General features: G+C 42.0%; 1 protein-coding gene across 5 annotated transcripts; it reads left to right on the plus strand.

The window, feature by feature from the left end:
* The first annotated feature begins 5,632 nt into the window (after positions 1-5,632).
* LOC123018414 (core histone macro-H2A.2) lies at positions 5,633-25,358 on the plus strand. Of its 5 annotated transcripts, none has more exons than XM_044420485.1 (9): positions 5,633-5,831; positions 9,729-9,966; positions 11,943-12,049; positions 15,798-15,995; positions 17,359-17,469; positions 20,736-20,835; positions 21,587-21,676; positions 23,432-23,606; positions 24,638-25,358. In XM_044420485.1, exons 2-9 carry the CDS (start codon positions 9,795-9,797, stop codon positions 24,801-24,803), a joined length of 1,119 nt encoding a protein of 372 aa, XP_044276420.1. In that variant the 5' UTR covers positions 5,633-5,831; positions 9,729-9,794; the 3' UTR covers positions 24,804-25,358. The 5 variants fall into 5 exon arrangements, with proteins under 5 accessions (XP_044276420.1, XP_044276418.1, XP_044276419.1 ...); XM_044420483.1 differs by having other exon boundaries at positions 5,633-5,824; XM_044420484.1 differs by having other exon boundaries at positions 5,633-5,768.
* Positions 25,359-26,751: the final 1,393 nt, after the last annotated feature.

Raw genomic sequence — 26,751 nt, forward strand, 5'->3', positions numbered from 1 at the left:
CCAATATAATAGATTCTGACAAGTTTTCCATTTTATGGGGCAAGAATTTGGCTCCATTCCAAGAAAACTACCACTGTTTACTGTGCTAAACATTTATTCTCTGTATTCTGCGGTGAGATTAACATTTGTACTATGCTGTATGCATTTCTGTACCATTTGTCTTTATCATATATGATGTAAATATTTCCCTTTTCAAAATGGTAAAATGTTTACTTTTTATTATTTCTCCAGCCATTTAAACATAGCTAATTTAAAATAAAGCATGGATCCTCTTACAAAACCTGTTTCTGTTTAAGATGCATTTCAATGCTTTTAAGCTGTAAATGAACATGTTTCCCATTCTGTGCTTTAGTTTTCAACTGATACTTCAAAACTAGTATCTTCTACATAATGCTTGGATTCTAGGCATAATCCACCTAATTCACAATCCATGCTTCAAAGAGCTTACTGAATGCACAAAAAGTGCACTCAAACACCTTTTTCACCTAACCAATATAAAGTTCTCTCTACTGCCCTATGCAGTCATAATAATATGGTTTACCATCAAACTTATTTTATTTTTGTCTGAGATAACAGCATATTAAAGGAATGATGTAGAAATAGACCTTATTCTGGAATCAACCTCTCTCTACTTAAGATGTGGTCTTATGCACACTTATTTGCAGCTAAGCCCAAATGAATTCAGTAAACGTTGCATTCAAGTCCACACAGGATAACTTGTAATTTTACTGTAACCCAGCCCTCAACCTGTACACATTACCTCAACTGCCTTCTTGTTTGCTATCTGCTCAAAAGATATATGTGTGTATTCTTGTTGATGGTTTCCACATAGACTTTAATAATGCCTGCTAGTTAATGATGAACAATATTAATTTTATTTATATACTACCGTATTTTTCACTCTATAAGACGCACCTGACCATAAGACGCACCTAGTTTTTAGACGAGGAAAACAAGAAAAAAAATATTCTGAATCAAATGGTTTACTAAACTATTTAATAAACTGTAACAGAATACAGTAATACTGTATTTCAACCTTGTAAAGTGAACAGCAGTCAACAGTGGCATTAAGAACCATCATCACTGTCATTAACAAAAGAGACACTTTAAAGTTCGAGTACTCTTCTAGTTTTCGTTGAAACCATAGAACTCATCATCACTAGAGTCAGAATTTATGAAGCTCTGTTGCTCACAATCACTGACATCACTTTCTTAGTCAGTAGTGGAATTATTGAAGGAATCCACAATCTACACCAGTTATACAAGAGCTGCTGCAGACAATTCAATAACAAATCTAAAAAAGCCAGTAATGTCCACGCTGTCCTACTAGTAAATAATAGAAAAAAACTTCTGACAAAAAATGAGATATTGTACGGTAAATCAAACACACAGCGGACTAAGTAGCCTTTGAAGAATAAACTTCATACATGAAGGTAATGCTGTTCAAATATCCACTGATCCTAAAAAAAAATGTGTCTGATCAACTAACAGATAACTGATCCATGGAAAGCTTCCTGATAATCACAGACACATTCTCCATCACTTCCCCATGGGCTTCATTAAAAGACGGATTGCCATTTGAAAACACACACTGACCTGTGATTAACAGCTCTCACCTGCGCCAGGGGGGGTGCAGAGCAGGGCACGCCGAGCGCGTGCCGGCCAGGTGGTGCCACGTGGTGGAGGCAGCTGGCAGCGTGCCGGCGGTGGTCTTCCATGCGGCGTGGCAGTGGTGGCAGGTCTTCCCAGGTGGTGGGGGTGAGCAGTCCGTCTCTCCGTGCGGCCGGCAGGTTAAAGCCCGCGGCTCCTCCTCCTCTGCACGCCTCCCCGAGCGGCACAGCTCTCACCTGCGCCGGGGGGGTGGGGGGGCAGAGCAGGGCACACCAAGTGCGTGCCGGGCAGGTGGTGCCACGTGGTGCAGGCGGCCGGCAGCGTGCGGTCTTCCAGGCAGCGTGGCAGCAGCAGGTCTTCCCAGGTGGTGGGGGTGAGCAGTTCCTGGGCGGTGGGGGTGAGCAGTCCGTCTCTCCGTGCGGCCGGCGGGTTAAAGCCCATGGCTCCTCCTCCTCCGCACCGCTCCCCCTGAGCGGCACAGCTCTCACCTGCAGGCGTGGTGCAGGCGGCCGGCAGCGTGCCAGCGATGGTCTTCCAGGCGGCACAGCAGCAGCAGCAGCAGTGGCAGGTCTTCCCGGGCGGTGGGGGTGAGCAGGCCGTCTCTTTGTGCTCTCTGTGCAGCCGTGGCTCCTCCTCCTCCGCATGCCTCCCCCTGAGCGGCACAGCTCTCACCTGCACCGGAGGGGGGGGCAGAGCAGGGCGCACCGAGCGCATGCTGGCCAGGTGGTGCCACGTGGTGCAGGCAGCCGGCAGCGTCCCGGGCGTCGGGCACACACACATTCGCTCTATAAGACACACAGACATTTCCCCTTACTTTTGAGGGGGGGAAAGTGCGTCTTATAGAGCGAAAAATTTATAACCTCCATTTAGGTCACAACACCTACGGTCATTTATATTCTATAATGGCTGACAATCAGAGGTATGATACAAAAGCGGGGGAAAGGAAAATGAGACCCATGCTTTCACATACTTATATAATGATATTACACAATAACCAGGAGATAATTCTGGGAAGGGGTAACCAAATGGAAATTGGTTCAAGACAAGCAAATTGAGGAGACATTGTCACATCTCTATCTGCTGTACATAAAGAGAAATTAAGCATTTATGTTGTAGAGCTGACTTAAGATTGTTGAAAGGTCTCTGAATTTGGAGTGCTAGTCTGATGATCCTTTGAAATTAGCAATCCCTGCTCAATAAAGGAAGGATTACGTTACCTAATACTTTCTCTTTGCAAGGGAATTGATCCTGTAAATCTGCCCTAGAGTTCCTGCCACTTGAAGAGGAGAGCACAAAACACTATCCTGGATTTTGACTATGTCCACATCTAAATAAATGTTCTTATCAAGCAGCTCCTTATTGCTTTGCTTGAATGTACATAACTAAAGAATTAAAAGAATGCTTGATAGTGTTCCTAACTGGCATTTATTACCCAGATAAGATTCTTCATACAGTTTACTTTATAAATGTTGGGCATGCCTACAGGGATGCTTATTTCATTGCATGTTCTCTATATTGCTGAAGAGACACCACCAAGATACTTTTACTATAAAACTGGGTGGCTATTCAGCCTCACCCCACTAGCTGGCTTTATACAAGTAGACCTTGGACATTTTAAACTTGCACTGACAAATGATCAGGCATAGCAGTGCTGTGTTCCTCCTCTTCCCCCCCTCAGTCTTCCTGCAGTAATACTGCAGGAGCACCAAGATATCCAGAGCTATGACAAGCCATTTAGCACTGGTAATGGCTTGACTCTAAAAAAGGTGCCTCCACGTTAGATGTATTTGGAAAATGAAGGCAGCCCAAGGCCATGCAAGCAAACACCCCCAAAACCCAGAGGAGACGAAAGCTAAGTGGGCTACAAAGTTGCAATCTGACTTCGGAAGGGGTGTGGCAGATGCTAGCTAGTGTACATAGTACCAATGGGTACCTCACCAACTTAAGGCAAATGCAGGGCAGGGAAGCACATTCAGCCTGGCCACCTCCCTGCCACCCTAATTCCTACTAGTGAGACCAGCTGGAAAGGGGCATGAATCTGTCAGTTGGACCCAGGCCCTCCCTCAGCAGCAGGGCATGGCAACTGAGCAGTGGGAAATGGGCACATGTGAGACACCACTGATCAACAGATCACCTTGCATTGAACTTCCAAGCCCAACCCAGGATGGCCCTTCCCTTCTTGTTCCTCACTCCAAGCTCCCCAATTCACATTCCTGCTAGTGCCAACTTTTGATTGCTTTCATCCTGCTTTCCTCAGTGTTCAGTTCTCTTGCATTGTCCCATGGAATACTACTGCAGGATGACCAGGGAGAGGAGAGGAAAGGAGGAACACAATCCCCTCCACACACGCACGCACACAGTCCATGATGGTCTGTCAAGCACAAGGAAATTTTATCTGCAGTGTGTGGGTAAAATTCTCAGGAAGGTTAACGTCATCAGGGAACTCATTCCTTTGGACTATAGTTCTCATCTCTGACCACTGGCCATGCTGCTGATGGGAGCTGGCCCACCATCTGAAGGCTCACACATTCTCTTGTGTTTATAAATTCAAGAACAGAATGTTATCAGCTTGATCAACTTGTTTTCAGAACAGTGGTAAAAGTGAGCTATTCCTAATTTGATCTCATTTGTTGAATTAATTGGAGTACCTCAAAAAAAGAGGTCATTGCTGAGATGTCATGCGGGGAAGTCTGTTTCACTAAAAGTAATTTGTTGTTTTGCATTAATAAAGATCATTAGCATGGAAGATGGGAAACTGCCTAATTTATGAACTAAAAAGACATATGGTGAGAAAGGTGAGTTTTTGATCTTAAATGAAAGATAATCTATTATGCAAGAACCCTCAAAAGGAAGCATGATTTAGTGGTCTCTCTCTCTAAACAGCACATGCTGGAGAAATAACTCAGCCATAAGACTTCAGACGAAAATGCCAGAAGTGCTTTTTCAAGGTTTTTAATGTAAAGCAAGAATTGTTATCTAAGCTGGTTGATCACCATTTCATACTCAGGTATAGCCAAGTCACAATCCTCTTCTAAACAGTTAAGATTCTTCCTTATCTCACAATTATGTTCTTGCTGGAGAAATATAGCTACATTTCCAACAGCAAGATTTACACGTATAAGCTGATGAAATGTAATTTATATCAGTGATTCATTCATTACTATTGCCTTCCAAATGTTTTATATGACGATGTGGAAGTTATACAATCATTGCTTGAAGTGTTTCTACTACAAGTCTCATGGAACAAAGTGGAATTTACTTGTTTCCAGGATGACTGCATATTTTACTCCTTAACACACAAGTGCCGTGTTAAGCCAGCTGTGTGGCTGAAGAGTGGTAAAATATTTCTCCAGCCTTTGTAATATATAATTATCTGTTATTCTAATCTGACTGGTAGCTGTGAACACACAGTTGGAGCAGTACTGATTCTGGATTAAGATAAAGGATGTGATTTTGTATGACATCACTGTAGAAATTCAGACAATTCACAAACGCAAATGATGCATCCTTGAATCTAAGGTGTAACATTCCGTAATACAGAAAGCTCAAGCAGCTTACCAAAAGAATTTTGCAACATGCTGCATTTGGAGCAGAAAACGCTACACTATCTTGCACAAAAGCCCCACCCCTTTTTATTTGGGAAGCAATTCAGCGGCAGACCTTACTTTTAGTTCATTGATACCTTTTTTAAGGCACGTATTCGCTGTGAAGCAACAATTGCAGAATGCCCGAAACATTCACGAAGAAAATGCACTAGAAATCTAACACAAGGAGGTGGGAGCAGTATTTATGGGCTATTTTGAGATGGATGCAAGCAACCCAGCCCGGAGTTCAAACGAAGGGCAAAAAATGGGCTTCTTTTTGCTATTAGCACCTTTGCTTATTTTCCGCAACCTGGCGTTCTTCCTTCACGGCACTGCCGAGAGGCGTAAGGAAAGCTGGTCTATGCCGGGGCTGGCGGCGGGGGCGGTCGGAGGACCGCGCTCCCGTGACTCCTCCTAGAGGTGGTATGTGGAGAAGGAACCCCCCCTCCGCTTCCTACCACCGGCCTCCAGAGCTGCCGCCATTGAAACCATACAATACAAGCGACGAAAGGGAAGGAGGGAGCGCGACACAGGCATTGCGGCACTGAAGCTGAGGCGGCAGCAGACGGGCAGGTGACCGGGAGCGGGAAGGCGGTTCGATTACAGCACCTCAGGCAGACAACCGGCTGGTACGCGGTGGGTGGTGCAGGAGGCCTTTCGCCGTAACCCACCCCCGCCACCCTCCGAAGCGACGGAGGCGGACCGCAGCAAAGGGGAGCGGCCCCCCGAGCCAGCTACAGCCACCGCTCCGCTCCTCCGCGCGCAACGTCCTGGGGAGAGGCGCGCTGTCCCCCGGAGGAACGGGCTCCACGGGGGTGGGGGCTGCAGTGGAGAGAAAAGGTGGCCGAGTGCGTCGTTTGAAAGGCAGGGGCCGCCGAGGTGGGAGTGGGATGCGGCGGCGCCTCCTCGGCGAGTGCGCCGGCAGTCGCCACCGCGGAGGTTAGGGCGCTGGGGGTGGGGCGGGGGAGGTCCTCCTCCATGGCACCGCAGAGGTCAAAAGATGCCGCTGAAGGGACCGCCGCTCGCCGCTTGCTTCCTTTCTCTCTCTCTCTCTGGGGGTGTGTTCCCTCCCCACCCACCGTGCACCTCTCCCAAGGGGGAGTGAGGTGAGGAGAGGTCACTTCCCCGGCTCTTCCCTTTCCGGGGCGCTCTTTCGGCTAGGACCGGTTAACGGCACTCTCCCTCAACCACTCCCCCGTCCCTCATCTAGGGCTAGAGTGAAGTGAGTGTGGGGAGAACGTGTCGCGGGAGCCAGCAGGGGGGCACTTTGCTTCCCTCGACAGAGGCCGAAAGAGAATGGGAATTGCGCGGGAAAGGAACGATGTCAACCTCCCACAATTCCCCGCGCCCGTCACTTGCTCGTGCACAAGCGTCTGCTTTCCCTCATACCTATCCAACCCCCGCCCCCCAAATGCCACCCCCCCTTTTTAAAGCTCCGGCGCGCGCTTTTCAACCGTCCGGCCTATGACCGCATAAAAAGCGGGCGAGAGTGTGTGTGTGGGGGGGGTCTTTTTTCCGTTTGGCCCCTCTCTGGTGGCTATTTTCCTTCATGACCGTGAGGCAAATAAGTTTAACGCTTTGGCGGTTTGTATTTGAAAAATGAAGAATTACTGCTTGAAGTAAAGACCAGCCCCTTTAAAGGGATAGTGGGCTGGAAATACCATTCCCTCTTTGGAGCGAGATTGTGATGGACGGTCGACGAAAGAGTCGTAAAGCTGCGCCGTCCCGCGTGCGAGATACAGCGCGCTTCATTCTTTCTCCTCAGAGTCGCCCTTCAGCTGAGTCAGCGATCAAATGCCCATGCCCCTTTTTGACACTTTACAGCGCTTTATCAGTCACCAGTTTTTCTTTCCCGTTGAGTTTACTGATTGTTCGCTTTTCACTTGCCATTAGGCACTTTGTAGGCCTGCCTCTTGTTGGACAGAAAGGCAGGATATAAAATACTTTAGATAAATAAACTATACATTACCTCTTGCTTCAAATGCCAGTGGACTCAGAGGAGTAAATAAAGTAAATGCATGATCTGTGAGCCTGACCGGGATACTTAAAACATGTTTCCAGTAAAGTGATACAGCCAGCTGCACCACTTCCAGCTGCAGGTGAGAGCTCGACAGAAGTAGCACGCTACTCCGAAATAAAACTAGGTTAGAAGGTTTTCTAGAGCATTTCTCACGTGAAAAGGGTGTTTTTCCTTGTACAAGGAAATATTCAGTCATATTAACCCCCCCCCCATCAGAAGTGGTACATCCCACCTGCTCTCAAAGCAAAAAAGACACTTGGGTGTGCAGTACCAGTGTTCCTGTTGGCCATAACTGCCGTTGCAGGGTCTGAACAAGGAGCCTACACTTGGACCGCTGTACATAAGTAGCCTCCTCTGCATGACTGGGAGACCTCAGCTCCCCATTCAGACCCTCTAAGTGCATGGTGGTCAGAGATAAAGAACTAACAAGCTCATTGGCATGGGGTGTAGGCAGTGGGTTCATGTTCCTCCTCAGATTCCCTGAACATGGAGGGTACTTTTGTATAGGCTCACCCCACCTAGACAACAATATGATACAGATCACCCAGTCTCACAATTGTAGATAGATGCACACTTTTGTCACAGGTTCAGATATACACATGCTAGCAACAACATACCCTCAGGGTTGTGATTTCTTTTCTCATCTTCTGTAAGTCCATAAATCCAAGCCTGACAAGAATAAATCCATTAGGTACAGCCAGGGGGAAGGGAGTTTCTGTCACTGCTTCCCCACTCTCAGAATGCTAAACTTGTTTGAATTTCAGTTTATCATTTGGTGTAAAAGGCAGAGCCTTTGCCATGAAAAAGTGTGACTGTCCTGTTTCCATCCATGCACACAAAAATGACACAGCAGAATAGCAACAACAAATGAGTCTTGATAACCTCTCTATTTGCCCATGCTGGCATTTCTTTCTCCTTCCTCTGTTGTCTCCTCTGTGGTGTATTTTTTAAGTCCTGTGGGGCTTTTGCCCTCTTATATTTGTAAAGTGCCTATGCACAGAGATGGTGCTATATACATAATCATATTTATAAGAGGATTCGATTACCAGTTAGCAATTTCGTCAGATGAAAGTCAGTCAGATACATTTCCATAGCCAGATCACAACTCTAAGATCCACTTAGCTCCTTCCCAGGAAAAGCTTCACCTGATGAATTCCCACAGTTAAAAGCTCAGGAGGAGGCTCAGGAAAGGAAAAAAATGTGGCAATCTTAAATACATAACCATTTCACCCCCAACAAGCAATCAGCATTCTGTGGCTACTGATTAAGTTTGGTCCTCCTTTGTTGGTTTTTGCAGACGCCCCTTATGTATTTTCCTTAAGATTTTATATATAGCGGTAGTCCCTGACTTACAGACAAGTTCTGTTCTTGAAAACATCCTTAAGTCAAATTTGTATAAGTCTGATCATATCTATAAAAAGTATATAAAACACTTAAACACTTCCATATACACTAAAACACCTTAAACACAGTGCATTATTTTACTAATGACAATGCTACAGTAATAATAAAGTAGCTGCAGCTACTAGAGAGAACCTGTATGTGTGTGTAGGTATAAAGTACAGTTCTAAACTTAAAACAGTTTAGATAGAAAAAACAGTAAAAAGATTATTAAGGGTTAACACTTCTTGAGCTAACATTAAGCCTAACATTAACTGGATTATGATGGAGATGGGACTGGTATTGGAGAGGATGGATCTGGTGCTGAGGAGTCAGGATGCTGCTGTTGGGGGGGGGCAAGGGTTACCGGACTTGCTTTCTAGTTCTGAATTTGCTGCTTGCTGGCTTTTTCCCTCCTCCTTTATCTGCCCTTCCCTCCCCTTCCCTCCCTCTCTTCCTATTCTTCCCTCCCTCCCTCTCCTTGCTGCCCAGTGCTTGCCTGGCGCCCACAGGCACCCACTTAAGGATGAGGTGGGACTTCTGGGTGTGCTTGTTCATAAGTATGAATTGTTCGTAACTCAAAAGTTCATAACTTGGGTATAAACTGTGTACACACTTTCTCTCTGTCTCTCATACAAATCTTCAAGTTTTCTGAAGCCTTCTGATAGGTCTCTTTTGTGCAAACCTCCCTATACAATATTTACGTAAGCATGCCAAACAACCAATAATTTGTTAACTATGTTTGTGAATGTACCCAAGTAAGTGCATTGATCCTTGCACACTTCCAGTTAACAACCCAGAAACAAGTCAGACAACCCAGATATATCGCATAGTTTGTTGCTTGGTTAACTCTGGGTTGTTCCGTGTTCACATACAGAATAATCCAAAAATGGCATTTTAAGGTTGTCAATGGACATGGTATTTTTAATTGTACATAATTTCTACATAATAAATATAGTAAATAATAATTTTCCTGCATGCTTCTGCAATTTCCTCAGTTAAACAATTGGCCATGATATACAAACCATGCCTTCCTCTCAGATCTATTGTTCTCAATATAGTCCAGTTGATCTGTAAGTTCTAGTGAAATCAGTTATATTTTGCACCTAATATCAATTCCTCACTTTCTGTAGGTTTTGTATAAGGGCAAGCAAACTAAGGACCAACTGTGAGAAGACTGAAAAACACAGTGTGCCAACATGTCGGCCAGAGGTGGAAAGAAAAAAATGACCAAGATGTCACGGTCCAGCAGAGCAGGTGTTATTTTTCCAGTGGGGAGAATGATGCGATACTTGAAGAAAGGAACATACAAGTTTCGGATAGGAGTGGGAGCTCCAGTCTACATGGCAGCTGTCATAGAATACCTAGCAGGTAAGAGCATGTTTTGATTGAGATGAAGTGGCAAGTACAAGAACTTGCACAGCACTTTGGAAAACTAGGCTGTACAATGGTACACTAAAATTATCTGTTGGCTATTGTAGAATTTAAGTTTTTAACGAAGTAGTGCAAACAGTGGAGATCAACTCTAATCATGGAAAGCTTTTCCTTTTGTAAGCAGTTTTATATAATCAAAAGACACAATATGAACTCTCAGGTAAATAAAGACAAAAGTGTGGGTGTATTTTAATGGTGATCATATCCATCCTTTTTACCCAGAAGAAAAGCCTAGACATTTGTAAATTGTACACATGGCAAGTCACAGAAGCAAGCATGTGTCATATAAGAACCAAGGCACAGTACATAGAAGAACTAAGAACTTAGGAAAATAGCAGTCAATTCAGCTTTTGTTCAGCACAGAAGTGGACTCCAAGCAGAGAAAGACTCTTTCCTCCATGCACCACATAGAAATGCAGCAGACTGCTGCTTAGGAGAATGATTTTTCTGTCCTTGTTCTGCCAGCCTCCAGGAGCCCAGTAAGTATGTGGGCTTATTAACAAGGCTGGTATAGTTCAGTTATTCAGATAAAGCTAAAAAATTCCATTGTGATGGTGGCGCATAAACATTTGGGCATTTATTTGTGCTCAGGGATGACATCTTAAAATTTTATGATCCCTCATGAAAAGTTGATTGTAATACATAGGAATTTGAGGAAAAGGGGTGGTTTCCAATCCTGATTTATGTTATTAATAGTGCAATCCTGTATATGTCTATTCAGAAGTAAATCTCATTGTTTCCAACAAGGCATACTCCAAGGAAGAGTGTATAAGAAAGTAGTGGTAATGAGCTATTCTGATTTTCTTTATTATGAAGTAATACTACAATTGTTTTCTTGGTTGAATATTAACCTGCCAATTTATATTCAGTTTAGAGTTGAATTTTTAGTGGCATATTAACATGAATGAGTTTGAAAATTTTAAAGTATAGCATAGTTTTAGCAGCTGGGTAGCTTTGGAATAAAACTATTAATGCAGATTTGGTATTTATTTATGGTTAGATCAATTTATTGTGCATTATCTACAAAAAAGAGAGTGTTTTCACAAAGTTGGTTAACCTAAGATATCCAAAAACATTTAATCTGAATGTTTGTATGTTTACTCAGAAGATCTTTTGATTCTAGTTGGGATTGTTCTTAAATAACTTTGCACGGAATAGCAGCCCAAGTCTCTCAGCCCCATTTCACTTAAGTGAACTGTTACAAAACAGGTTGCTTGAGGATTATACTCAAAAGACACAGTTCAAAGAATGTTGGGCATGTTCAAATTCCATTGAAATCCATTCCACTGAGTTCAACTTTCTATAGACTGCAGTCCAATGAATTAACAGGAGGCTTTATTTATTACATATTTCAATTTGAAACCTGTGGTATCTTTACCTTTTGTATACTTTGTATCAGCATAGTACAGCTGATACAGTTTTTCAGCCTTTGAAAGCAAGGCCTTTTTAGTGCTGGCCCCAGCTCTGTTATTTTAGTAAAAAGCCTTGCCAGGTCCAGTTGCTCATAGTTTTTTAAAAGCTTGCTAACATCTTTCAGATGGTGCATGCTTTTTCTGCTTGTTCGTACCTCCTCTATTTGCTACTGCTGCTGTAAAATTGTACTATTTGCTCTTTTAAGTGAGGAATTTTTAAAATGATTTTGATTGTAAGCTGCATTAAGAACCAGAAGGGTGAGATATAAATTTAAAAGACACCTATAAATAAAAAGGTAGAACCAGTTCAACAAGATCAACAAAGGGAATGTCACTATTTTCACATAGTTTCACAAACAAATAAAACTTAAACTTTCATCCAAACTATGTTACAGAAATATCTTTGCTAGTAGCCTGAATAGCCCTATGAGATTGCTGATCAAATTTAGGGATAGATTTGATCAGATTTATAACATTTCTTGTATCAAACTATATTTGTAGCAGAAATATTGGAATTAGCTGGTAATGCTGCAAGAGACAACAAAAAGGGAAGAATTGCTCCGCGCCACATCCTTCTGGCAGTTGCAAATGATGAGGAACTGAATCAGGTATGCTTTCCAGATGATTTTCGAAAGATGCATTTATTGGATTATCTGCTTCCTTCTGTGGCCCAATAGAAGATGATGCATCTAAGTTGCTCATATCCCCAGACCTCACCACCCCCAAGTCACTACCCTACCAGAAATGGTAAGCCTATTGCTTGGCATTAGTATGCACAGTGTTCCCACTAGAAAAAAAACTTAAATAGAGAGTTCTAGTTGTACTTTGCTGGCAATGTAGAAGTGGATTCAGTGCTTAACTGGAAAAATGAGGTGCAGGGGCTTTAATCAGTGAGAAAGTGGACTGCTTCTGGCTTAAGAATTCTGGCCAGAAATAGAGAGTCTGCACAGTCCTAAGGCTGCTAGACAGAGTCCCAGCTACAAAGTCAAAAAAATGCTCTAATAGGAGATATCCCTCAGATATTCCTTCCCCACCCTTTACAGTTTGTGGTAAGAACTGTAGCAGAAGCTTCTCTGAGGATACAAGATTGACCTCAGAGAAAGGCTTTTGGTGAGGCGGCTGAAATGGGAGGAGACTTGTGCTGCCAAGATATTATATGTACCGTGGCTCAGCCTGCTTCCCTCATACTTCACATTTAGATGGCCAAAATCTCATAGGCAACCTTTCCCCTCACATTTCTCCTACCCTCCACAGAATATTTATAATCCTGTAAGTTCAGAGGCTTCCCATGTCAGGGTCCATGGCCCAGAATGTTGGCGGCTGGAGACAAGACAAAAGCAACAGAGGCAACCAAAACCAGGGCAACAGAACTTCAGGCAAGACAAAGTCCAAAAGCAAGGTTTAATGCCAAGTCCAAAACATAGTCATGATACAGGCTGAGGTCAGAAACCAGAAAAATGTATAAGGGCAGAACAAGGTCAGGAACAAACCAAGGGTCTAGGACCAGGAGAACACACATAGGTACAGGTACCTCGGACAGGATAACATGGCAGGAGACATGGCATGTCAGGATATACAAGACAACAGGAACCAGATGCAGCAAGGGTCAGGCAAGATGCAGGATCTGAACCACAGTTTGTGGGAAGCCCTATATTACTGAGGCAGCATGGCAAAGCAAAATATAGGTCAGGCAAGAGGCAGGCACAACAGCAAGACAACATGGAAAGGCAGGAAACATGGCAGGAACCAGGATCAGGAACAGTCAAGCAAGTTGCAGGCACAGCAGCAAACAGGCAAACCTGTGATGCTGAGGCAATATGGCAAGGCAGGAGACACAGGAAAATACAGGAGCAGGCACCACAATAAACAGGAGAACCTGTGTTTCTGCAGCTAGTTTTGGAGGAAAGAGCTTGCTCTTCTTCCAGGACTCCCAGCTGCTCATTAGTAGACTGAAAGCTCCAGCAGGACCTAGAATTGATCCTGCAAATATGCTGGTTGATTGCTCTGGTTCTGGCCATTAGAGCAGCCCAGATCCTGGTATCACTTAACTGATTTTATGATTATTTATTTTATTTGGAATTTTTGTATGCTGTCCCATTCGCATAAGCCTCGGGACGGCTTCCAACATATAAATAAATACTCATACAAATCAATACATATAAAATCTGGATACATCCTGGTTAAATATTTTTAAAACAATAAATAGTATCAACAATTATTAAAATATTGTTTAAATAAAAAGGTCTTGGCCTGGCACCGAAAAACAAATAACGATGGTGCCTGGCGGACCTCTCTGGGGAGAGCATTCCATAAGTGGGGCGCCACCACAGAGAAAGCCCTCCTGTGCGTGCTCACCCTCCTAATGTCTTTCACGGAGGGTTCCCGGAGGAGGGCCTCTGCCACCGATCTCAAGGGGTGGGAGGGCAAATATGGAAGTAGGCGTTCCTTTAGATACCCAGGTCCCAAGCTGTTAAGGGCTTTGTAGGTGATAACCAGTACCTTGAATTGGGCCCGGACTTCAGTGGGAAGCCAGTGAAGCTGGTAGAGGACTGGGGTTACGTGAGAATTACGCCCAGTCCCCGTCAGCAACCTGGCTGCTCTATTTTGCACCATCTGAAGTATCTGGACTGTCTTCAAGGACAGCCCTACATAGAGCGCGTTACAGAAGTCCAATCAGGAAGTAACCAATGCATGTGTCACTGTCACCAAGCAATTGTTCTCCAGGTAGGGACGCAGCTGATGGATCAACCGAAGCTGAATGAAAGCACTCCTCGCCACCACAGTCACTTGAGCTTCCAAAGACAGCTCTGGGTCGAAGAGCACTCCCAAGCTGCAGACTCTATCCTTTAAAGGGAGTGAAACCCCATTCAGGACAAAGGCCAAGTCACCTACCCCGGAGCCCAAACCACCCACCAACAGGACCTCCGTCTTGTCTGGCTTGAGCTTCAGTTTATTGGCCCTCATCCAGCCCATTACCTTGGCCAGGCACCGGTTCAGTACAGCCTCTGCCTCACCTGGATTGGTTGAGAAAGAGAGGTAGACCTGGGTATCATCAGTGCACTGATGATTCCGCATTCCACACCTCCTAATGACCTCTCCCAGCGGTTTCATGTAGATGTTAAATAGCAAGGGGGACAAAATGGATCCCTGAGGAACTCCATGGCATAGCTGCCATGGCGCAGATACATAGTCCCCCAGCACCACCTTCTGGAATCAGCATTGAGATAGGAGCAGAACCACTGCAAAGCAGTGCGCCCAACTCCCAATCCTGCTAGCCTATCCAGAAGGATACCATGGTCGATGGTATCGAAAGCTGCTGAGAGGTCCAGGAGAACCAACAGGGAGGCACTTCCCCTTTCTCTCTCCATGCACAGGTCATCATGCAGGGCAACCAAGGCAGATTCAGTACCATACCCGGGTCTGAAGCTGGACTGAAATGGGTCCAGATAATCAGTCTCATCCAAGAGTGCTTGGAGTTGTCCCGCCACCACTCCCTCCAGCATCTTGCCCAAAAACGGGATGTTGGCCACCTGTCTATAATTGGTGGCCAGCTCTGGATCTAGGGATGCCTTCTTTAGGACTGGCTGGACTACTGCCTCCTTTAACGGGCTCTAGTGACTCTGTCCCTCCAGATACTAAACTATAGCTCCCATCAGCCCTAGCCAGGATAACCAGTGGTGAGGTATCATAGCAGTTTTAGGTTAAAACATTGGAAGACAGTATCTTCCCCATCCCTGCTGTAGTGTATGACTTGTACTATCTGAAGCTTTCTGCTTCCATATATTTATATTTTACACTTTCTGTTTGTTGCCTCTTTGAATCTGGATTGTGTTGGCCTTAATATTCTGAAGCAGACCCTGGTGCTGGGCTGCCAGGCTCCACATACACACAAGACCATCCCTATTAGGAAATGTTGGAGCATATGTCATAAAATGATAGTACCATGAGCAACTACTCTGGTACAAATGCATAGTGCTTCAGTATCAATAATATGACCCACAAAGTGTGGCTTTCTTTCAATATTAGATGGAGCAGATTTTACTGTGAATGTAATTCTTTGTCACGCTATGTAAGGTCTCTGAAAACACCTTATTCACAATACTTTGTTTGCTTTTTAATATTAATTTCAGATGCTTTAAAATTGTTTCCCTGAAAAAACATATTTTTATTTTACTTGTTTAATTATATTCTTAGTCCATTCTTTTTTCCAAGAAGCTTGAGGAAGGGTTCTACCCCATTTTGTACAGTGAATTGTTTGTAAAGGCAACACACACTAGACAAGCTAAGTGTCTAGATGTGCTCAAGAAAAGCTGTATTCAGATATGTTCTGTCTCTATACACTGCCTCTTTCTGCAGTTGCTAAAAGGAGTGACCATTGCAAGTGGAGGTGTTCTACCCAGAATTCACCCAGAACTTCTTGCCAAAAAACGAGGCACCAAAAGTAAATCTGATACTATCCTTTCACCTTCTCCAGAGAAGAGAGGAAGGAAATCTTTGGGGACCAAGAAAACTGGAAAGAAAGCAAAGGCTGCCAAAGCCAGGACACCCAAAAAGGTAAGCAGAACTAAGTGGCTCTACCTATAAAGGAAAATAGACTGTCCTTTTAAGTTTGGTCTCACTCCCCCCAGTTGTTTGCTTTCCTATGGTCAGGCGATTTTTGATGTTGTTAAGTATCCATTTCTTTACTGAAGCATCCTTGATAGTATTACCCATGATTAATAGCTCCAAAGGAAATGCTGCAAAAGCAAACCTGAATTCTTGCAAAAGATCTGTTCCTTTGCAAGTACATAAACAACAAGCTTTTTGAAAATTCACCTGCTAGCGCTGGAATTCATGAGGGGGAAAACCCCCTTGCTTCTAATGCAAGGGTGGGGAAACTTTCCTACTAAGGATTGTAGATCATGGCAAAAGCCAGAAACACGGCTAAAAGAGGATGGAGCCTGAGCCAGAAGTGGACAGCATCTTACTCTTCAGCTATAAAACAACAACCCACATTATTTGCAAATTAGTCTCTTTCATTCCCTGCCCAAGATTCCCTATCTCCAGAGAAACTCCTTCCATCAGAGGAAGAGAGTCTTTGAATAAAAGTCACTGACTTCAGCAGAGGTTACTTTCAAATAGTTATGCTTAGGATCACTTCCATGATGAAAATGAAGTGATCTCCTTGCATGAAAAGAGACCAATGGGTCTTGCACGGGTAGTGTCAATTCAGTTCTAATTTTCTCAGTACACCTTTAGCAAACTCACAAACAGACACTGGTAAAAGGTATTGTTGATATGTACTTTAGTATAGAGGACAGAAATGACCACATGCACTTGTATCCAAGCTGGTCAAACACTGACATGGGTTTTATGAAAATTAGAAATAAAATCAAAACATTATAGTAATAAGATAAGAGGTGTTTGTTTAATACTAGCCTTGAGAAGCCATTTGAGAGGCAAGTTGTACATTTGCTTGCAATGTAGTCCAGTCCTCACACAGTGACATCACTACCCTGTTTTTCACACAGTGAAGCATTTATGTGAAAAAAAATCCCTCATGTGGAAAGCCAAAAAGTGATCATAATAGAGAAAACACTATTTTTGAAGATGTTTTTCCCCTTTGACTTGATAATGATTCAATTTTTCACACACAGACTATTTCACACAAAATGAATTCCTAAGATGAAAATTAGGTGAAGTACACTCACTGCATGAGAAAATTCCCACCTTAAAAATAAATGTGTGAATTGTTCTTGAATGTAGTACCCTTGTGGTGTTTACAAAACACATAGAGCAAGCATGGTCGCCTGGTAAAGCACCCAGTATGGTAACGCACCATTTGTGTGCACCTTTGAATGGCCTTATAAAACATATTGGATCTTCTGAAAGACTCCTTTTACCTTTTTTCCTGAATGCTCCTATTCTTTCCCAACAGAACAAACAGAAGGAAAATGAAAAAGAAGGAGCATCAAATTCAGCATCTGATGATGGCCCTGGAGATGGATTCACCATACTGTCTTCTAAGAGCCTTGTCCCAGGGCAGAAGGTACCAAGTCAGAATAGAAGAGCATTCAAAAATTGTCCATATTATCCTGCAAAAGTCAGGATTCCATCAAGACTCAAGAAGCATTTTTATATTTATTCATTTTTTCTTATGAGAATTAATTTGATCAGCATTTGATTTGATCACTTATTTGGATCGTCACTCTAGAAACTACATGTTCATGATTCCATATTCTACCCCAAGAGTTTTGAACTTGCTTAATATGACGTGTGCTACTGATCACATTTTTACTTGAATGCTTTCCAATGTGATGCAAGAGTAACAAGGCTTATTGCGTCCTTTGTTACTCCCTCACATCCACAGCAATCCATCGTTACAGCTGTTAAAGACCCCTAACCCTTTTACCACCCCATTTAGTTACTTAGGGTTGTATCCAACAGTTGCACAAACAATGAACCAATTTCAATTTCAAGTAATGCCTCCCTCCAACTGTAATTCTGAACAACAGATCCCACTGTTCAGAAGGGTTGAAGAAGGGTTTCAGGGGATATAGGAAGCAACAGTGGATGAAGAGGAAGAGAAAGAATAGTTGCCAGATGGGTGAAGCAGGAAGGCATGCTTTGGAGGTCTCCCTCTTTTCCCTTTTGCATCCTCTCTTTCTCCATGGTAATGCTTTGGGGACCCTCCCTCGCTCTCTGATGACAATTTTCTGCAGCAATTTTTAAAAAATTAATAGTTTTTTTATAGCAGTTCATTCATAAGTATGTGTTGTCCATAACTCAGACATTCATAATTCAGGGACTGCCTGTAAATTCAGAAATCAATAGGATAGTAAATAGAAAAATCCCATAGGAAAAAGCTTCTGTGCAAGTTCCCATTGCTGAATAAGAAATTGCACATATAATTTTCTTTCCCCGGTCCAGGTGCTGGGGCTGTACAAGTATAATCATAGTCAGAAAATTGACGATAGATCAGCAAGAAGGGGTTTAAAAAACCATTTCCTCCACCTGTTACATTTTTCCTGAATGGTTGATCAGTGCTATTGCCAATGCCAAGCTATGGCAACATAGCCCCAGGCATTACTATGCAATATGTAGCTGGATTGAGACCAGAAGAGATTATTGATTATACACAAGTATTTACAAGACAGTTCATTAATAGGTGTTAGTATGTTAAAAGCAGGCACCCACACCAGAATAGGGTGACAAAGTATGGATGGATGACAGCTTCAAAAATGATATTAAAGATCATTTTCGATGTCATATAAGACCCTGCAGTGTAGATTAGGCTCCTTTTGAAGAAATTCTCCCATATTATAAATAAAAATGAAATCAACTGCTGCTAAACCATTTGTCCTGCCAGGCTACAGTTGGTTACTAAGACCAAGAGGAAGCAGCACATGCTAGTTCCTTCAGAAGTTGGAAATCGTATGTTGACCACAATGTTGCATGGGCTAATTATCAGGCAGACATCTGGCTAGAAGCAGAACAAAATCTTTGAAACATTGTTAGTCCCCCACCTATCTCAGCCTGAAAGGAGACTGGTGTTTTATCAGTGGACTGGACAGGGTTATTCCTGTGTCTACTGCCTGAACTAGTAACATGTGAATGTTACTTTCAGAGCTACTATAGTCTCCCAAAGGTAGCCTAGCCCAGGCTGTACAGTAACATACAACCTTGATCTTCAGGATCATTTTTAAGGGTGGCATGCACCCACATCTTCTTATGTACAATTGATCTGGCTTGGATCCTTTCTTTTATCATGCCAGTGCCTATAACTCTTTTTCTAAGAGCATGTTCCTATTGATTGCATCCTTGATGATCAGAAATCCCCAAGCACAGAGATTTCCTGTCATTGAAAGTAAAGTGGTGGACATTGTCTTCCCCCAGTCTGCATTTTTCACATGATAGTTTTTTTTCTGCAGTGGTGCTTTGTAGGGGGAAGGAAGAGGCTTAAGAAAGCTTGTATCCTGGCCTCTCCATTCTCTTCCTTATGGCATGAAATACTAGCCAGCTCAGGTTTTTTGCCATTCAGCTGCAATGAGGCAGGAAACCAGGGCAGGAGGGGGGGTCAGAGCTCCCAACACCCCAGTCTGAGTCTGGAGCACTGTCTCTGACTTCAGTGGGGGTGAGGAATCTAGTATCTTACGGTCTCTCAGAAAATATCTAGGGACTATAAGATTGCTCCCTAAAACACTTTCTGGATCATGGCTTGCCCACTATAAAGAGTTTATTTTGCTACTACTTTGAAGAATAAATGAGACAGGAGAAAAGAGTGCGTGAACAACATATGTGTAAAGGCTGTTTGAAAATTGAGCTCCTGCTGCTCCTAATTTCAAAGTGGTATCATAGTAATCTGATAGCAACTTTACAATTAAAGAGAGGAAGCAAAATCTCTCTAGTCATTTGGCACAAAATGATGCCACAATGTTACTGAGCAAGAAAGTGCATTGCAGCAAACATATTTAACATATTTAACTTTACTGATGGCATCAGGCCTGGCTGTGACTAAAGGGGAAAGTGATTTCGGAGTCATGATTAACAATTCACGGAACTCATCAAACATGTGTAGTAATAAAGGCAAACTCCAGGGTTAGAAAAAGGACTAAAATAAAGCTTTAGTGTTAGAGTTCCTTTATCTGTAGTACAATCTGTATATGCCTGATTGCCCCATCTCTTCCTGTGTCATGGCACTGGAAAGGCTGCACAAAAAGGAAAGATTTCCACCTAAAAGGAAAGATTAACGTGTTTGATGCTTTTTAGTTTATGGATTAGGGGATGATTACAGATCAGTATGCAGATAATTTTTATCTCTTTCCCATAACACTGTATTATATTTGAGAGACTTTTATCCTGCTGTTGTAATATCATAGATCAGCTAACAAATTTAGGACTTTTATGCATTACATAATAAAATTCAACAGGAGTTCAGAATAGAAAAAGTTATTATTCATGCGGTTAATAACTATAAGGAGTTCCCCACCAGAGCATATGATGATACAGACTAGATAGATGGCTTTAAAAAGGGTTTTAGTTTTAAAAGGGTTAGACAGGTTCATGGGATGGTTAGGTATATCAAAGATATTAGCCATGGTAGGAATCTCCATTTTCAGTGGCATTCTATCTCTGGTTATCAGTTTCTGGGAATATATAGTCAGCAAGGAATGCTGACTTCATGTCCTGATAATAGGCAGAAACATTGGTTTAAAGCAGGATTCTGGATTATGTAGTTCATTAGTCTGTTCCAGTCAGGCTCTCTTTATATTCTTACACATTTTTTTCTCCTACTACTGCACTGGAATCTTTCAGCTATCTCTGACACAGAGTGACATCAGCCATATTGGTTCTATGAAAGTAGAAGGCATTGTGCACCCAACTACTGGTGAAATAGACCTCAAGGAGGAAGTAGGTAAGTCTCAGACCCTTTTAAACAGGGGAGATAGTTGAACATCTGCATAATAACACTTTCCCAGGAGGACTGTTGAAATCTAATAAACTGAGTCTTTGATCAGAAATCAAAACTAGATTTGAATTGCTCTGGAAAGCTGTACATGTTACAGATAATGATTTTCCAATGATGGTCAACGTAGGACTTGTTTATCATGTATCCACGGTTGTGCTGATTTTGTGACTACTGTTCTCTTTTTCAGGTCAAGGCTGTAACCCTTGTACTCTTTCTAGGGAGTAAGTCTCACTGAAATCAGCTGGCTTTACTTCTGAGTAAACATGCATAAAAGCCCTTCCTTGGACAGTATTTTCCAACTTTACTATTAGCAATCATTCTCTTTTTTAACTTAGTCCCCTTCAATATTTCAAATGCACTTGTAATTTTAAGAAAACAAAACAAGTTAATTTAGAGGTACCAAACCCTTTCACTAGACTGTAATAAATAGATTGCTCTTGCATTACACTTAGGCTTGTACCAGTGTTTTAAGAAAAAATCGTATTTGTATTCATCTTTCAAATGGAAATTTGAGGCACAGGGAAATAAAATGCTGTTCTTTTGTAGTAAAGGATTCTCTGGCCACAGGACACTAAATTCAAAACTGGTTGTATTTGTATCTGTACAAACCTGTATCTGTATTTTTATAAGAAAGCTCCACACAGCATTGAAATATTTAGTAACAGAGACATTTATTACTTTTATTTCTCTTTTCCAGGAAAAGCACTGGAAAAGGCTGGAGGGAAAGAGTTCTTAGAAACAGTAAAGGAACTACGTAAATCTCAAGGACCCCTGGAAGTCACAGAAGGTAACATCTTTGTTATTTACAATATTGCTATTCACATCACATTTCCTCTTTTCAAAAATTCAGATCTTTCATCTCCCATTCTTTGTCCCTGAATTAATGCTCTGTATTAGAATTTTAAAGAATAAAACTACCTTTATTATTTCCTTTGCTATGGCTAAGGAATATCTGGCTGGTAAAGCAGGGGTTATTTTTTATTTTAAAACACTGCTACAAATCAAATCTCAATTCATCTAACAATCAGGCTCCACTCACTAAGAGTGCAATAGTACACATATCTACAAAAGTATGTGTACTCCCAATGGGAGTATGGGTTGAATTATGATTACTCTTAGATGTCCTCACAGAACTGCAGATTTTTTAAGAATCCACTTATATTTTTCCATACAAATACAAAACAATGAAATGTTTGATCTCATTTGTATGGATTGTATCTTTGTTACAAAATTAACAGTGTAATCCTATATTGCTCTACTTAGAAATAAACCTCACTGAGTTCCATGGGACTTACTCCCAGGTAAGTGTGTATAGGATTATACTCAAACTATACTATTAGTGGGAAAGACAGCTATATTGAAAGTACTCTGATGATACTGCTTTTAAAACAATTTCTTTTCAAATTTGAAAAAGTAATTCAGTAATTATATTGTATTATAAACATCCATAATTCACCTTGAGCTTCCACATGAATAAATGAGATCAAACATGTACAAGTAGAAATTTTTGGTCCTTAGTAGCTTTTGACAAACCTTTAGGATGTTTTCATTCATAAAATTATTGTCTATAGGTAAAGAACATTGTGACATTTTTATAGAATTAGAAATACTTCAGATAATCTACATAAATAAATATAACACTGTTATCTGTTCATGCAGATATAAGATGCTACAGCCGCAGTCTTACACACATTTAGCTTTTGGTTTGGAAACAAGCTTAGTCAATTCCACCTGACATGCTTATCAGAGCAAGTGCAGAGCTATCCTTTGAGAGTTGTGAAAACCAGCTTCTCACTCAAAAGCTGCAGAACGGGATGGGAATCATCTTGGCCATTGTGTGGCTGTTCCAGAGTTGGCAAAAAGGTTGGACTAAACCAGTGATGGCAAACCTTTTAGAGACCGAGTGCCCAAATTGCAACTCAGAACCCACTTATTTTTCGCAAAGTGCCAACACTGCAATAAAACCTGAATTTGCTGGCCACCAGCACAAGGGGGCAACGTTCTACTGACCACCAGCTTTTGGCCTGCCCTGAAAAAGGCATCTGAGTGTATTTCCTACCTCAATGTATTTCCTACCTTTCCTACCTTTCCTACCTAAATCCCTGGCAGCTCACTGACCAGCCATGGGAAAACTCAGCAAGTCAGGTAGTTGAGTAATCATTGCCTGGCACCCTTAATCTTTCTGAATATGCGCATGGCTGCTGGGGTGATTGCGTGTAGACAGAGAGGGCTCCCTGTGTCCCTTCAGGCACAAGTGCCATAGGTTCGCCATCACTGCACTAAACCATTATAGGAAAGATCAGTGCTTATTGGGAAGTTTGCTTGAGCACCACTGTTTTTAAAAGCCCCCTGAGTGTCTGTAAGCAGGGACATCAAAGCCAGTTAACTGCTGCACTAGTCTTTTCTTAGGGAAAGTTCAGTGCAGGATTGCTGGTGAGAGTAGGCAGTGGTGGCAGGTGACACTTCTTTCTAAGCCAGCAAAACATAGTAGGCTGTACCTAAAGCAGAGTCTAACTTTTTGCTTCTTTCTTCATTGCTTCAGCTGCTCTCAGCCAGTCCACTGGCCTAGCAGCAAAATTTGTCATTCACTGTCACATCCCTCAGTGGGGTTCAGACAAGTGTGAAGAACAATTGGAAGAGACTATAAAGAACTGTTTAACTGCTGCAGAAGACAAGAAGCTGAAGTCTGTGGCTTTCCCACCTTTCCCCAGTGGCAGGTATGTGTGTTTTCAGGTAACTCCTGCAATTTAAGTCATTCATGAAAAGTTTATACAAGATAGGAGGTAAATTTGTTTGAGGACCCACTTAAGAGTCATTTGTAGGGTTGCTGACGCATTCTTTTTCTGGAAGGGCTCCTTTATCTAACAGGTGCATGTTACGAAGCAATTCAGCACGTGACATTTTCCCAGTGGCATCACCTGCTGAATTTCCTTGGCTGTATTCCAATTTAGGTGCTTCCAGTTGGGCTGGCAGGAACAGAATTCGCCTTCACACAGCAGCCCCTTGAGCCCCCTGAAAATGCTACACAGAGGACCAAGGAACACTGCTATGTGGTGGGCTGTGCTACAAGGGCTGGGGCTGGGGCTGGGGCTGGGGCAGAGGCATTGCTAGAGCTAACTTTATATTCTGATGGCTATGAAGCTTTCAGTCAGGGTGAAACATTAAGATACTTTGCTTTTGGACCCAATAGCAATTTGGCACTTATGTTGCCTGAACTGAACCTCTTCTTGAACCTTCTTACTTTGATTGTCACTGCATTTCCAAAGCAATACCAGCCAGCCATGCTACCTTGGTCTTTGAACCATCCATTTATTTCCATGCTTCTTAGTCTAATCAGATTTCAGTGTCTCACAACTCTCATGTCTAACCTCTGATTCACCCACACCTCATACTGGTTTGATCCACTGAGTTATTTTCCTCCTTCCTTTCCTTATGACCCTTTCTCTCTTACCAGTCATTCCTCGCAACCCAGACAAAGTAGGTTCTCCTTCCTTCAGGTGCTGCTATTCCTGGACAGAAGCACTTGTTCTAAATTCACTTCATGAAGGGGAGAATCCCTTTTATCTGTGGTGCAACAAAACCACTGGGATCAGTTAATTCTTGTCACTGCTGTAGCAAAGCATAGTGACAATTCAGTTACAGAATAGATGGCTTAAGCATAATCAGATACAACATTAGTTCAGAACCTGTCAAGCTAGCATTGTGCTTTCAAGCTTTAACCTTGATCTCTTCCCCCCACCCCATCTAGAAATTGCTTTCCAAAACAGACTGCAGCCCAGGTGACTCTCAAAGCCATTTCTTCCCATTTTGATGACTCCAGCCCTTCTTCCTTGAAGAACATTTACTTCCTGCTTTTTGACAGCGAGAGCATTGGCATCTACGTGCAAGAGATGGCAAAGCTAGATGCAAAGTAGCAACAGAAGCCAAATGAAATTTTATTTTTCAACATGAATATGAGTAGGAACGAGAATTAGAAGTGGGTTTTATTTTTAAAATATTGTGAGGACGGAGTATGTGAGTAGCTTTGAAGTTTTGTGATGGGTGGAGGGCTTTTGTTATGGAAAACAGGGGAAAGTGTTTGGGAGAGTTTGATTTGCAATTATATCATGCTTTAGACACCCTCTACCATTTTGTATCATCCCCAAGAAATTACGTTGTCAACTCTTTCTACATTTTAATATGTCTCAAGTTATTTTAGTTTAGATTTCTTTAATCTCATTTTAGAGTAGCAAACAATTCAACACACAAAATGAATGGGGAAATGTGAATTGTTTGCTGCCCTTTCTTTTCCCACTGGTAGTTAGAAAACTTTATGTTGTGTCTACATTCCATGTTGAAGAAAGTAATTTCAAAGAAAACTCACTTGGTGCTTTACTGTTTTACCCCCGAAAGATCTGTAATTGCTGAGAATATTTCATCTTATTTGTTTTTATAAAAAAAATGGCATCATGCTTTTTTAAAACTTTAAACTTGATATTTTCAATTATTCTTAAAAAAGGGGGAAATGACTTCAAAAATATATTTTAGAGGGGGGAAAGTCTCATGTCTTTCATGAAAGATCAACAGGATGGTTCTCTCTTAGGTGTGTTAAATTCAGTGCTGATATTGGCATTTGCCAAAGGGGGAGATTTAAATTAACAAAACTGATTGTATTGACATTGCAGGTCATAGACACCAGATAATTTGGTCTTTAATAACAAATTACAAGAGAGAAAATATGGATACACCAAAAAAAACTGTTATTCAAAGTGATAGTTACAATTCTTTTTGCTAACAGTCGTTATCTAGGCCCCTTAATTTCAACTCAAGGGGTTTAAGAGAGTATTTAACTGTGTAGTGTTTAGAATGTTTAGTAGTCTACTTTGAAGTAAATGTAAGTTCCTTTTCTTCTTCATCAGATATAGACAACTTTAGGTCTGCAACTCCCTCTGTAGGGCACCAAGTTGCCTACCTCTGTTCTGTGTGAATATTTTCATTCAGCTTATTTCGACCACCCCAAGCAAGTGTGTGTAGCAAATTGTTGGAGCAGGAGTGGGGTGACTTTAGCCTTCCATGAACCACTTTAATTTTTTTAACAAACATTAATGTATTTGGTATCTCTTCACATTTGTGTTAAGTGATCATAAGTTTCTACTCTTACTGAATTGGACACAAGGTCCATCTAACCCAATATTATTTGCAGGAATTCTGGCAACCAAAAGCACTAGTTGGCCTGCTGATACATCATAGGCTACCCCTGGTCTAAAGCATAGACTAAAGGTGGCTTTCACAGTGTAGGCCTCCTTTCATACCTGAAAAGGGAAGTCATATGATTATATGCCAAAAGGGCATTTTTTCAATTTCTATTTAAGATGAGCTGCTGTATGATGGCTCAGGGTGACCAATACTTGAGTAGGAGCCACTGATTTTTACACAACCTTCAAAAATGCTATTTGGACAACTATCATTAGTTTATACAAGAAAGTTATGTCCCATTGTTGACCTATGTGCAAGTTAAGATGAAATGGAGGCACAAGTTTAGCTTAAGTTCATCAAAGTAAACTTACTTGAATACTTTGCTTCCTATTTTCTTAAAGAAAAAAAGGAATCTTTAGCTTCCAAATTTAAGAGTGTTCCAGGGAAAACCAAAACAAACATTCAAACCTCCATGAAAATGTTAAATGGTTGCCAGTGAGTGTTTACAGGCTTTAGGCCACAGGACCTACAAATTCATTTATTACAGTCTTTGTGTACCACATATAAGGAATTCTCTGCCTGTGCAAAGCCTTATTTAGCATGTTCTAGAATTGAGAAATGTTGACAGAAACCTGCCTGCATATTCAAGGAGAGCAATTCCCACTTAGCTCTTTTTCAACTGCTGCA

The sequence above is a fragment of the Varanus komodoensis genome, unplaced genomic scaffold (genome assembly GCF_004798865.1).
Source record: "Varanus komodoensis strain SLA01 unplaced genomic scaffold, ASM479886v1 scaffold11, whole genome shotgun sequence".
NCBI classification, from domain to species: domain Eukaryota; kingdom Metazoa; phylum Chordata; class Lepidosauria; order Squamata; family Varanidae; genus Varanus; species Varanus komodoensis.

Coding starts and splice junctions, on each gene's coding strand:
- LOC123018414 (XM_044420485.1), top strand. CDS start 9,795: ATGTCGGCCAGAGGTGGAAAGAAAAAAATGACCAAGATGTCACGGTCC. Junction 9,967..11,942: donor TGTCATAGAATACCTAGCAG/GTAAGAGCATGT, acceptor CTATATTTGTAG/CAGAAATATTGGAATTAGCT. Junction 20,836..21,586: donor AGACCTCAAGGAGGAAGTAG/GTAAGTCTCAGA, acceptor TCTCTTTTCCAG/GAAAAGCACTGGAAAAGGCT.